The sequence below is a fragment of the Ovis canadensis genome, chromosome 17, assembly GCF_042477335.2.
Source record: "Ovis canadensis isolate MfBH-ARS-UI-01 breed Bighorn chromosome 17, ARS-UI_OviCan_v2, whole genome shotgun sequence".
Lineage (NCBI taxonomy): Eukaryota > Metazoa > Chordata > Mammalia > Artiodactyla > Bovidae > Ovis > Ovis canadensis.
Window position 1 is genome coordinate 77,836,304 of NC_091261.1, and position 14,009 is coordinate 77,850,312.

At 42.1% G+C, this 14,009-nt stretch overlaps 1 protein-coding gene across 2 annotated transcripts in view; it reads right to left on the reverse strand.

The window, feature by feature from the left end:
* PITPNB (phosphatidylinositol transfer protein beta) overlaps nt 1–14,009 on the reverse strand; it is a 63,395-nt gene that overhangs the window by 42,463 nt on the left and 6,923 nt on the right. For both annotated transcript variants that reach the window (XM_069557164.1, XM_069557165.1), the window contains exons 3-6: nt 13,048–13,193; nt 2,103–2,194; nt 1,178–1,185; nt 589–663 (exon numbers count right to left, since the gene is read on the reverse strand). In XM_069557164.1, coding sequence (XP_069413265.1) covers nt 589–663; nt 1,178–1,185; nt 2,103–2,194; nt 13,048–13,193 — 321 coding nt within the window. The remainder of the gene's footprint in view (nt 1–588; nt 664–1,177; nt 1,186–2,102; nt 2,195–13,047; nt 13,194–14,009) is intronic.

Genomic DNA, 14,009 nt, shown 5'->3' on the forward strand with positions numbered 1-14,009 from the left:
CCTTACAGAAAGTTAGAAGCTACATCAAGTTGTAACCGACTTTCTGGTAATTCACTTGAGGGATAAAAGTGTACCAATTTGTAAAAGTCAGGAGCTTTTCAACATTTTTGTAAATTATTCAAAGTATTTTCTTTCTTCCTGCCTTTTGGGCACTTCTCTGAAATCAACCAATAATTCAGGCCAAATGGAATGGAGGTGAAAATTAAAGCAATCAATTTTGCTATGCACAGGAGCTCTGGCAAATACAGAGATGAAAAAAAAAAATTTTTTTTTTAATTTAACAGCTGAAACTGGCTTAAGGATTTCTGTGAGTTCTGTTTACCTACCCTCTCCCAATCCCAGATAAAGAGAGTTGCTGATAAAAACAGCGGCCTCACCAAGTCCACTCACACACCAAGGCAAGGGAACTGACAGGGAAGGCCCACTGGTTTCTGGCGGCAAGCCTGCCTCACCGCAGCAGTCTGACACACGCCAGCATGGCCAGGCGCTCATCTAAAGCCGTTGGCGTCACGCTGGCGGTGACACAATGACTACAGCACCCCCATTTCGGAGGCCTTCTACACTGAAAGCCCAGAGTCAAAAACTTACATTTTCTAACGTTCCCAAGTCTGGTTTGTGCCATGTTTCAATTTTAATGAAGAAATCATCTTTCATATATTCGTTCTGCAGAAAACACAACAGCAAAAGACAGTGACCTCTCGCCGGTTCCCGGGCTTGTGTCTGCAGGAGCGTTCCCCAGGCACAAGCGTCCACGCTCTGACTCTACGAGAAGACTGGTCCTCAGGGGACAAAGAATCATTAGCTGCCGACTTTCACAGACTTTCAGGCCAACCAACTGCTTGCTGCATGCATTTAAATAACGTACATAACCCTGCTTGACATGCAGCGCACAGGGCTAACACTGAAGAAGCTGTGAGGTGTGCTGAGCGGATGTGACATTCAAAGCAAGTAGCAGAAGCAAAATGAAGTCAAGAGGGAGATGTTGAGGTAAGGCTGCAAAGAGCCCCTTAATAGTGGAGTACATGGTGGAGGGTGAGCTGGTGCCCAGAGAACAGAGGAGGGCCATGCAGCAGTGGGGAGTTTTAGGAAAATAAAGCAACAGATAGTCGAAAGCAATTACTACATAGGGCGAAGTTTAAAGATGAAGACTATGTGATAGAGAGACAGTTTTACTCACCGTTACAACTGAGGCATACCGGAACAGGCAGGCAACAAAAGAGGAAAAATTTTCAGAATATTAATTGGAGCCAAAATAGTCTGCCACAATATTTAATGTCACAAAGATTAAACTACCTGCCAACACAGAACATTTGGTTTAGATGTGCAAAACACAATTGCTAAACAAACGACAATATGGGATATGTTAAGACTGTGGCGTTACAATCTAATCATTTTAAGTAATTTTAAAACAATGGTAAAAGGAATACTCAGTCGTGTCCAACTCTTTGCGACCCCATGGACTGTAGCCTATCAGGCTCCTCCGTCCATGAAATTCTCCAGGCAAGAGTACTGGAGTGGATTGCCATCTCCTTCTCCAGGGGATCTTCCCGACCCAGGAATCAAACCTAGGTCTCCCGCATTGCAGGCAGACGCTTTACCGTCTAAGCCACCAGGGAAGGCTTAAACAAACGACAATACGGGATATGTTAAGACTGTGGCATTGCAATCTAATCATTTTAAGTAATTTTAAACCAGTGGTAAAAGGAATAATGTCACAAGAGCAAAACACCATTTATAAGGCTCGCGGAACAAACAACAGGGAACGTTTCCACCATGTGGCAATGGAAGCAAAATACTGTTGAAACTACATCAAACGATGCTTGCGCATGAGGGTAAGCTTTAAGATTTCTTTTCTTAAGTATTCCTTTTATCCACTGCCTGTGGAGCCTGCTTGGTCAACAAAGATCTCAGGGTGCCTGTCAGCTGGGAAGGAACTGTGTCCCTCACCAAGGCTTGGGGGAGGGACCCCTGTAGCTGCTTTTCTGCCACAGCTCATGCAGCGACCCCCACAGAAGGCCCCACCTGGTGTCACCCTTCTCTAAGGTGTGGACCCCAGGAGTGCAGGGCAGAGGGGCGAGACGGTTTCTGGGAACCAGACTTACTTGTTCTACAGTAGGGGTATGCGTTCCAGGCTTTCTCGTGAAATACCAAGGAGCCCTCGGGAGCGATCATCCTCACGAACGCGGGGACTTTGCTGGGAGGAGAGAAACACTGGATATATTCTCAACAGCACCACTGCCTCTTTGTTGGCTTCCATCAGACTGCTTCAGAGAGTACTCAAGTATAAAATTAATGTAGAGACAACAAAATGATCGTGTTTAACCACATAGAAGATTGTGTTTTTAAACAGAAGTAATTCTTTCTGATGGCTTTTGACCTACTCCCGTGACACGAGATCTAAGAGTTACCTGAAGCTGTTCAACCTGTGTGAGACACGGAAGTCGTCTCTGGCAACAAGACCACACCACACTTTCTTAACACAGTAAAGAGTCTCCAGAATAAGGTAATGACTTGGAATAAAAGCCTTTTAACACATTTTACAGAATAAACTTCAACAAAAATGATAATATGAAGGGTCCGTGTAGAGAGGAAGATAGGCAAACATACCTAAGTACAGAATTGTGTCGACCTGGAGAATGAATGTCAACTGCTGCCTCAAGTCTGGCCAGATCAGACAGGTTAACCATGTAACTAACACACGATGAGGTAAGTGGGCAAAGCACAGCCACAGACACACCACTAACGGAACACACAACTGGAAAATTAGTTTTAATAAACATGGAAAATTAGTTTCATCAGCCTTCACAGCAGTGCCAATGAAATGACTATTTTCCTGACTGGTGCCTATGGTACAGAAACTTTTACATGCGCAGGCTTTCCACAGATCGGATTCAAATCCCAGCATCGCCCTGAGGCTGTGTGACCTGGAGCATACTCTATCAGGAGCTCTCTGAACTCCCTCCTGTGCTGAATGGAGTCCGCATCACCCACTCTGCAAAGTTACTGAGAGAATCCCATCAGACAGGACCTGTAATGTGTTAAGCACCGGGCACACTGCCATGAGAGCTGACTAAATGGTAACTTGCTGCTGTGGTTTAGTCGCTCAGTCGTGTCCGACTCTTTGCGACCCTGTGGCCTGGAACCCTCCAGGTTCCTCTGTCCATGGATTTCCCAGGCAAGAACACTGGAGTTGGGTTTTAATTTCCTCCTCCAGGGGATCTTCCTGACCCAGGGATGGAACCCATGTCTCCTGTGTCTCCTGCATTGGCAGGCGGATTCTTTATACCACTGAGCTAGCTGGGTGCTTTTTAATTATAAGCTGACACGTAACTAGGTGCTTTCACATGCCTTTCTTCACTTTAATCCCCCGATAACACTATGAGTTAACCATTAATTCATTATTTCATATAACCAGCATTTAAATAGCTAAATAACAATGTCAAAATGACATCCTCCACCTTGAAGCCCTATGTATATTCTTTCCATCAGAGCTGCTTTCTGAAAACTTAAGCACAACTTAATTTCCTAAACTAAGAGAAAGAACAACAGCCCCACAGTAAGACTGAGCAGTTGATCAGAAATACTCCTAAGCTGAATTTCAGAAGCTAAGCAAGGAAGGTGGAATGGGCCCTCTACCAGCCAGAGTGCTGTGTAACTACAAACAGCAGTCAGGACAGCCATCTCCTTGCCTCTGCAGCACACGAGATGGTGCCGTTTAGGGATTCCCAGGCTGTCCAGCGCTTAGGACGTGGTGCTTTCACTGCCGGGGCCTAGGTTTGATCCCTGCTCAAGGAACTAAGATCCAGCAAGCGACATGGCATGGCCAAATAAAAAGAATGCTATGGTGCCAGGAGCCAGTGTGAGGAACTCCGCCCATGGCAAAGGTCATGAGGAACTGAGGCTTGGCATACGCAAAGGCGTGATCAAGCCTCAGGAAACCCCCTGTTCCCGAGCATCTAACCCCAAGACCAGAGTCTGTTTTATGCTCTCACCTACACCTCTGACTTTACGGGGGGCTCTCCCCCATAACTGTTTCTCTCGGAGAAGGAGTAAACGTGCAGCTCCAAGGCAATAAAAATTCCTGGGCGTGACAAGAGTGTTTCAGCTTACGGACTCCTCTGAAGGTTATCTAGCCCACCTGTATAGGTTCATCCGGCCACATGTGATTGTTTATAGCCTCCCAACCTGAGAGGCATGAGATGTTTTAGACTTACTAAAGGCAAATTCTTTTGGGGAGTTAGAAATTATTAGTATAATGGGTTGGTTAGGAATTATATTGGTGAATGGTTTTTCATTTGTTGTGTCAATAATTGCTGCTAATTCCCTGCTCTGGGTGGGACAAACATGTCTCAGGTCAAACCTCTCTGCTGACAGACTAGCTTGTGTGACAGGATTATCCATACTCCTGCCACATGATTGTTTACTACCTCTCAACCATAAACAGCACAGAGAGTTTTGGAGTATTTTGAGAGTCTTAATTAGCATAGGGCTTTTTCTTCTTGTTGAGTCAATGATTGCCGCCAGGCCTCCATATCCTTAGGCACTTGGGAATATATTAATCAATATATTTGGACTATAGAAAAGGAAATATGGTAGTTTTTGATGTTAGCAATACTAGACTTTTTGAGTTAATGAATTTTCTCTTTTGTAATAGATCGCTGTACTTTGTTATAAATCACTGTGTCCTTGCTATGTAAAAATGTAACTTTACCATATCTTAAGACTAAATGGATCTTAAGGGGAGCATTGGTGAAAGGATTTCCATTTGTTGGGCTGATGTTTGCTGTTAAATCTCCAGGTTCCCTACCCTTATAATGAATATAACTAACATATAGGAGAAATAAGTATTAACCTTTAAGATTAATCATGTTAACCTTGGGTTAAATAAATTCCTTTCTTGCTTGTAACTCACTACACCTTCACCCTATAGGAATGTAACTTTATTTGGAGGGTGGTGCCTGGTTTAAGGAAAAACACCCTTGGAAGAGATAAGTTTTTTGGTTATCAGAAAGAAAGGATCATAAAATGTCAGCAGGTCTCACTCATGGCCAGAAGATGATGTACCTTTTTTATACATTTATGTGAAGCACCTGATTTTGGTAAAGGTCAGGACTGCTGACTCCCGCATGACTCTGTATTCATCCCTATGTGTAACAAAAGGTATATAAGCAAACCCCAAAATAAAGAAATCGGATCAGTTTCCGGAAAGACTGATTCTCCCATGTCGCTTCTTTCTTGCCCTCATTTTTCTGGCTGAATTCCCATCTGGAGCATGGATGCTATTCCACATAATCCAAGTTATTCAGCCTCTTTTTCTCCACTAATCTTCCTACTACACTATCCATTTCTAATCTCTCTATATCTGTAATTAAATATGTATTTTTCCAAAGACACCAACTCCGTCCCCACCTTCGAATCACCCTGGATCCACCAGGGCTGGACCCCGGCAAGTGGCGCCCGGAACAGGCTATTCGAAGGTAAGTTCTTCAGAGCAAAAGCTCCCCCCCAGAGTGATCTAATCACTCCCCTCCACCCCAGGGTTGAGTTTTCGGGACGGATAGGACCCCACTTAGGGTGCCGCGGACCCCGCTGTAGGATAGACAGGGCAAGTAGGAGTGGGAAGTATTGAAGGGTTTAGAGAAACCTAGTTTTCTAGAGGTTGAAGTAAAGACTTTGACAAGGCAGACTTTTACGGGTTACTATTTGTGGCAAATTAAATCTTTAAATCATTGGAAAAGCTTAAGTATTACTATCATATATGCAGTATTCCCATGATTACAAGGGCGTAAACTTAAAAGATATTAATTGAAGGAGGGCTCTGAGCATGTGCTACTTTTGAAATCTTGGGAAGTTCATACAAAGGGGTATAACTTCAGGGAAATGAAGACAGGATACATCAAAGTAGTATCACATTAAAAGTCAAAGAAGATCTAAGTACTCCAAACCATTTCTTGCATTGGTAAAAAACTAGAACCAAGAATGCTTTAAATGCTAAAGAGGTCTAATCAGGGTATAATGTAATCTATGTGGGGAATTTTTTAAAATACAAGCTACAAGATTACTTGCTATCTGTGGGTATGACAAACAGAGTATCAACGGTTCACCTGGTCAACTTAGAAAAAGGCAGGAGAAAAACACCACAAATATATTCTTAATTATTCTATTTCTACAGTGCCCAATATTCTAAAAACCTTAATATTCAACAAGTTTTAAAATTTGCTGACACAAGAAAATTGGCAATCAGTTACTGAAGGTCAGCGTAAGACCAATTTCTAAAAAAATGTTAGTATTTCTTCATCGTGCTTCCAAATGCCTATTACTTTAATTCTAGGGTGCTTTTTCTACTATGTATATCTCAACTCATTTTATGTTTGACTTAGTTTCATGCAAGGATGGGCACAATAAAGGACAGAAACTGTAAGGATCTGACAGAAGCAGAAGAGATTAAAAAGAGGTAGCAAGAAAACACAAAAGAACCATACCAGAAAGGTCTTAATGACCAGATAACCACAGTGGTGTGGTCACTCACCTAGAGCCAGACATCCCAGAGTGTGAAGTCAAGTGGGCCTTAGGAAGCATTACTACAAACAAAGCCAGTGGAGGTGATGGAATTCCAGCTGAGCTCTTTCAACTCCTAAAAGATGATGCTGTTGAAGTGCTGCACTCAGTATGTCACCAAATTTGGAAAACTTGGCGATGGCCAGAGGACTGGAAAAGATCAGTTTTCATTCCAATCTCAAAGAAGGGCAATGCCAAAGAATGTTCAAACTACTGTAGAAGTGCACTCATTTCAAGTGCTAGCAAGGTAATGCTCAAAATCCTTCAAGCTAGGTTTCAACAGTATGTGAACCAAGAACTTCCAGATGTTCAAGCTGGATTTAGAAATGGCAGAGGAACCAAAGATCAAATTGCCAACATTCATTGGATCATAGAGAAGCAAGGGAATTCCAGAAAAACATCTACTTCTGCTTCACTGACTACATTAAAGCATTTGAATGTGTGGATCACAACAATTGTGGAACATTCATCAAGAGATGGGAACACCAGACCACCTTACCTGTCTCCTGAGAAACCCGTATATGGGTGAAGAAGCAACAGTCAGAACCAGACATGGAACAAGAGACTGGTTCAAACTGGGAAAGGAGTACGTCAAGGATATGTATTGTCACCTTGCTTATTTAACCTATATACAGAGTACACCATGTGAAATGCCAGGCTGGATGAATCCCAAGGTGGAATCAAGATTGCTAGGAGAAATATCCAGAGAAGGCAATGACAACCCACTCCAATACTCTTGCCTGGAAAATCCCATGGGTGGAGGAGCCTGGTAGGCTGCAGTCAGTGGGGTCACAAAGAGTTGGACACGACTGAGCGACTTCACTTTCACGCATTGGAGAAGGAAATGGCAACTCACTCCAGTGTTCTTGCCTGGAGAATCCCCGGGATGGGAGAGCCTGGTGGGCTGTCGTCTATGGGGTCGCACAGAGTCGGACAAGACTGAAGTGACTTAGCAGCAGCAGCAACAGCAGGAGAAATAACAACCTCAGATATGCAGATGACACCACTTTAATGGCAGAAAGTGAAGAGGGAACTAAAAGAGCCTCTTGATGAGTATGAAAGTGGACAGTGAAAAAGTTGGCTTGGAACTCAATATTCAAAAAACTGAGATCATGGCATCTGGTCCAATCACTTCACGGCAAATAGATGGGGGAAAAGTGAAAACAGAGGCAGATTTTATTTTCTCGGGTTCCAAAAATCACCGCGGTCAGTGACTACAGCCATGAAATTAAAGATGCTTGCTCCTTGGAAGGAAAGCTATCACAAACCTAGAATGCATATTAAAAAGCAGAGACATCACTTTGCAGACAAAGGTCTGTATAATCAAAGCTATGGTTTTTCCAGTAGTCATGTGCACGTGTGAGAGCCAGACTATAAAGAAAGCTGAGTGCCAAAGAACTGATGCTTTTCAACTGTGGTGCTAGAGAAGACTCCTGAGAGTCCCTTGGACAGCAAGGAGATGCAACCAGTCCATCCTATAGGAAATCAGTCCTGAATATTCATTGCAAAGACTGTTGCTGAAGCTCCAATACTTTGGCCACCTATGTGGAGAGCTGACTCACTGGAAAAGACCCTGATGCTAGGAAAGACTGAAGGCAAAAGAAGAGGGCACCGGAGGATGAGATCATTAGAGAGCATCACTGACTCAAAGGACATGAATATGATGAGCAAACTCCGGAAGAAGTGAAGGACAGGGGAGCCTGGCATGCTGCAGTCCACAGAGGAGCAAAGAGCTGGACACAATTTGGCAACTGAACAACTATAACCAAAAAATGAGCAAACCTTTGAACTAGTTTTGTTTCAAATCTACTGGCTTTTCACGTTTAATATGAGAACATGAGCTGACTACATTTAGGGGAAATGAACAAATGGAATAAATAAAATAAAATTTCAATTCTATTTCAAAGAATAATTTTCATCAAGGGCAACTTCAATATATCTCTAACAAGACAAGTCAAAGGTGCCATTTATACACAAGAGAAAAGTATATATCTGTTCTCCCCCTCAGTGTCACTTAGGAAGTCACTTCAGCAACATGCAGGAAACTGTTTTGGAAGCTTAGTCTCAGGAAACGGACAAATAGTAGCCAAATTAACAAACAGAGCTAGAAATTCAAAAACAAACTAAAAAGGACATTCATCCTCTTGCTACTCGAAACTAGTCACAAAATGTCCTCTCACAATAAACCAATATTTGTGACAGTGTTTACCTCAAGGTAAACACACCTCGACCACAGAGTTTAAGCGTTAGCCATAGAATCATGTCCAGTTGCACAAACGTTCTTTGCCTGTGCACAGCCTTCCCCCACGCCATCTCTGAATACAAAATAAGAATATTTAACTCCAAGTTAAAATTCAACTGAAGTGTTTTATCAGTTGTGTTATCGATATCAAATCTAACCTCGATGTGCTAACGGCTGTGAACCTGTGCACTGTGCAGTAAGATGCCTTGCTCAGAGCGGGAGGAGAGAACAGAGGGCTCACGTGATTGATAATAACACGTGATAAAGGACCACAGGGTACACGTAGCTTCTCCTGATGCAGGAGCCAACTTAAAAAAAAAAATCCTGTTCCTGAGATAAATAATACCTTGGCAAATCATTTCAAACTGCACTTTCCCCAATGGAAAGTTTACGTCTTCTTGAGTAAGTAATCTTTCACTTTAAAATCAACTGAAATACACCTTATGTACAATAGAGACCTCGTACCTTGATCCACTCAAGTATTTACTAACTGTCCACTGTGCCAGGGACCATGTAAATAACGGTGTACAAACAAGGACAATTCCTACCGAGAGCTCACCTTCCGAAGAGGGCAGCGGAAAATAGGTCAGCAGACAGCAAAACGCAGAGAGAAGCAGCGTTCCTGAAGTGCCATGAGCTTAAGGAACACGGCAATGGGTGAGTGAGCACGTGAGGCAAAGGAACTCAGAAGAGGTGAGGGAGGCTCAATGAACTGCAGCCAGCCTCATCCAGAGACAGCGATCACAGAGCGGGCAGAGGGACCCGCATGAACAAAGGGCCAGGCGGAGGCCTCCAGGAAGGTGAAGGCTGACCACGAAAGGACAGAGGGACAGAAGCCTAGCATGGTGAGGTGGGCAGGGAGCAGACAGACCACCCAGGGCCTGTCTCAAAGGTCTGTATCAAACTTTCTGGCTTATTTCAGATGCCCCCAGAGAGTTCACTGGTGATAACAAAGGGAGGTTTTTAAATGTATTGGTAAAATTCAGTGAATGAGTAAATTTCAAGTGCTAGAAAAGTAAAACTGAGTAAACCTAAGTAAATTCAATACTATGAATACTATATAGGTTATACCATGAAGAATGCTAAATTTTCTCAAAAGGCACATTTTTAGATATACTTAAGGTGAAAACAACAGAATGGGAAAGACTAGGTATCTCTCCAAGAAAATCAGAGATACCGGGAACATTTCATGCAAAGATGGGCTCGATAAAGGACAGAAATGGTATGGACCTAACAGAAGCAGAAGATATTAAGAAGAGGTGGCAAGAATACACAGAAGAACTATACAAAAAAGATGTTCACAACCAAGATAATCACGATGGTGTGATCACTCACCTAGAGCCAGACATCCTTGAATGTGAAGTCAAGTGGGCCTTAGAAAGCATCACTACGAACAAAGCTAGTGGAGGTGATGGAATTCCAGTTGAGCTCTTTCAATTCCTGAAAGATGATGCTGTGAAAGTGCTGCACTCAATATGCCAGCAAATTTGGAAAACTCAGCAGTGGCCACGGGACTGGAAAAGGTCAGTTTTCATTCCAATCCCAAAGAAAGACAATGCCACAGAATGCTCAAACTACCGCACAATTGTACTCATCTCACACGCTAGTAAAGTAATGTTCAAGATTCTCTAAGCCAGGCTTCAGCAATATATGAACTGTGAACTTCCAGATGTTCAAGTTGGTTTTAGGAAAGGCAGAGGAACCAGAAGTCAAATTGCCAACATCTGCCGGATTATGGAAAAAGTAAGAGAGTTCCAGAAAAACATCTATTTCTGCTTTATTGACTATGCCAAAGCCTTTGACTGTGTGGATCACAATACACTGTGGAAAATTCTGAAAGAGATGGGAATACCAGACCACCTGACCTGCCTCTTGAGAAACCTATACAGGTCAGGAAGCAACAGTTAGAAATGGACATGGAACAACAGACTGGTTCCAAATAGGAAAAGGAGTACATCAAGGCTGTACATTGTCACCCTGCTTATTTAACTTATATGCAGGGTACATCATGAGAAACGCTGGGCTGGAAGAACCACAAGCTGGAATCAAGATTGCCGGATGACACCACTCTTATGGCAGAAAGTGAAGAGGAACTCAAAAGCCTCTTGATGAAAGTGAAAGTGGAGAGTGAAAAAGGTGGCTTAAAACTCAACATTTAGAAAACAAAGATCACGGCATCTGGTCCCATCACTTTACAGGAAATAGATGGGGAAACAGTGGAAACAGTGGCAGACTTTATTTTTGAGGGGCTCCAAAATCACTGTAGACGGTGACTGCAGCCATGAAATTAAAAGATGCTTACTCCTTGGAAGAAAAGTTATGACCAACCTAGACAGCATATTAAAAAGCAGAGACATTACTTTGCCAACAAAGGTCCGTCTAGTCAAGGCTATGGTATTTCCAGTGGTCATGTGTGGATGTGAGAGCTGGACTGTGAAGAAAGCCGAGCGCCGAAGAATTGATGCTTTTGAACTGTGGTGTTAAAGAAGACTCTTGAGAGTCCCTTGGAATGCAAGGAAATCCAACCAGTCCATCCTAAAGCAGATCCGTCGTGGGTGTTCTTTGGAAGGACTGATGCTGAAGCTGAAACTCCAATACTTCGGCCACCTCATGTGAAGAGCTGACTCATTGGAAAATATTCTGATGCTGGGAGGGATTGGGGGCAGGAGGAGAAGGGGACAACAGAGGATGAGATGGCTGGATGGCATCACTGACTCGATGGACTTGAGTTTGAGTGATCTCTGGGAGCTGGTGATGGAGAGGGAGGCCTGGCGTGCTACGATTCATGGGGTCGCAAAGAGTCGGATACGACTGAGCAACTGAACTAACTGAAGGTGCTAATGAATTAAAGAAACCATGAAAAACACCGTCTCTGGATAATAGATTAATCAAAGTTATTGCCCTCACTCAAACCTGCAGCAGAAGCAAAGAAATGCTGCGTTCTAAGATAACATCCAAGTAAAACTGAAGGTACTACAAAGTGACGACCCACTTTATATTCATGTGTCATTATAAACAAAGCAACTGCCTTAAACTGAGAGAATTATGAAAAATACGAATCATCACAACCCATCCACAACGTTAAAAGGCTCTACAAAACCCCACCATGAATCAATATGAAGAGAAGAGAGCCAAGTGCAGAGCGATTCCCTCCTCCTTTGATAAACTGGAGACTACTGACAAGACACTCGTAAAACCATCACTGATCTGCCGTTACTTAAGTATTAGTGCGCATTTTCTATTTTAAAATATTTATACAAAAAACAGAGATCAAACTGCCAAACTTAGCAGAACTGCAAACTAAAGAGATAAAAACAATGAACAAAGGATCTGAATGGTCAAGTCACGCAATAAATTCAAAGGGCCAGTTAATACGAAGAACATTTAACTTCACTGATAGAGAAATGCAAATTTAAACAAGAGGCTATTTTCTGTGCATCAAATTGGCGAAAATTAAAAACAAAATTATGAGAAAACAAATGCTCTCAAATTCTTGGAAGGCAATCTGGCAATAATACCAAAACTTTAAAAGAGCATGGACTTCCAGCAATCCTACTGTAACAAACTTCTTCCAGAGAAACAGGAACCTATGGTATAAAGATTTATGCACACACAGCCACCTTCATAGACATATTACCTGCAACAGACAAGAAGGCAAATACCTAAAACACCTAAATCGACTTATCATTTAGAGAATGGTTAAGCAAACTGTGCTTCTGGCCACACCAAGACATTTTACTCAGCTTTGAAAATAAGGAAAGGGCATTAAATAATAACAATAAGGAAGGATGCTCATGATGTTATCACTGCATAAAAATGAATGCAGAGTGCAGAACCGTGCGTGCAGTGTAGATCCTGTTTGCTGTGGACAGCAAGCAATGACACAGGTGACATTTTTATGTTTCTTAAAAATTGCTTTGAATATGTGTAGAAAATTATCTGCAGGGACAAATTTTAAGTTGTTTCTAGTTTCTCTCTAGGGATATGGATTTGTGATAACATGAGGTGGGTACTACGTTTTTAACTTATCATCTTCTGTTTGAATTTAAGAAGCAGACAGATCAATTCATAATTTAAAAATAATAAAGGAGAGGAATGCTCTCAAAAATTAAAATGCAACATATCATCACAATGAAAATGACACTCAATAGTCAATTAGGTAGTTACATGCTTAATACATGGCTGGATAGTCAAAGCATGGTTATTTAATACAATGACTAAGCACCAGCTGTGAACACCCTGCTTACCTCTTTAGGTGATAAATTTTGTGTGTATACTGTCCCTTTTCTCCATCCTTTTCATAAGGTTCATTCTTTAAGACTTCAATTCCTTCACCACCACCAGTCTCATTCTTACTGGCTTCTGCCACAGAGTAAAGCTGCCCAACCTGATACTGAAATATCAAAGAGTACAGAACTTCGGTAAGTCGGCAGTAATTGCAAAAACTTCCTGTGCTAAAATCTTTCTGCAGATACAGAAAAGCACATCCCAACCATTGAGCACATATGTTCCACATGAAAACATGACTCAGATGAGAAATTAGTAGGTGTGGAGAGATGAACACCAGATGATCATACAGCTTCAGGAAACTCTAACAGTTTTCAAGATTTCCATTATTTAGGAAAACTGTTAGTTACAAATATTCTGGTGCTTTAATACATACTATCCACTTGTTTCAATGTCAAGATGCATTTTTTTAATAATAAATATACATTCATATTTTCCAAATCATCTTCACATCTATGACATCTCACTTTATTTCACAAAATCCTAAAGAAGGTATGACAGGAATATATCTGTTACTTCTTCGCCAAAAAAGAAAGCTGAGCAATCAGAATACTGTTCTCAATAATGTGGAGGGCTATAAAATGACCAAAAAAGCCTGCAAATACACAGCGCCACTACAGTGCAGAGTGAGGCAGACCTCTGGGGTCCTGTTTCGCATGCTTATGCATGTGCATGCCTGATTTGGCTCTGGTCCCCCTAAATAGAAACAGTACTGGGTATCTAGGGTCTCAGTTGTTAACTGTGAAGTTCTCCAGTAAAAGGAAACTGGTTTTAAAGTATAAATAAACAAGTATTACCATGAAAAGGCAAGAAATTGCTGATAGTGCTTTCTCTTTCACTTTAAAGGAGATAAGAATTCTCACTGGCTTGCACCAAAACCTGTGAGTGGACACCATTATTCTATGCCCATCTGGAATGTCCA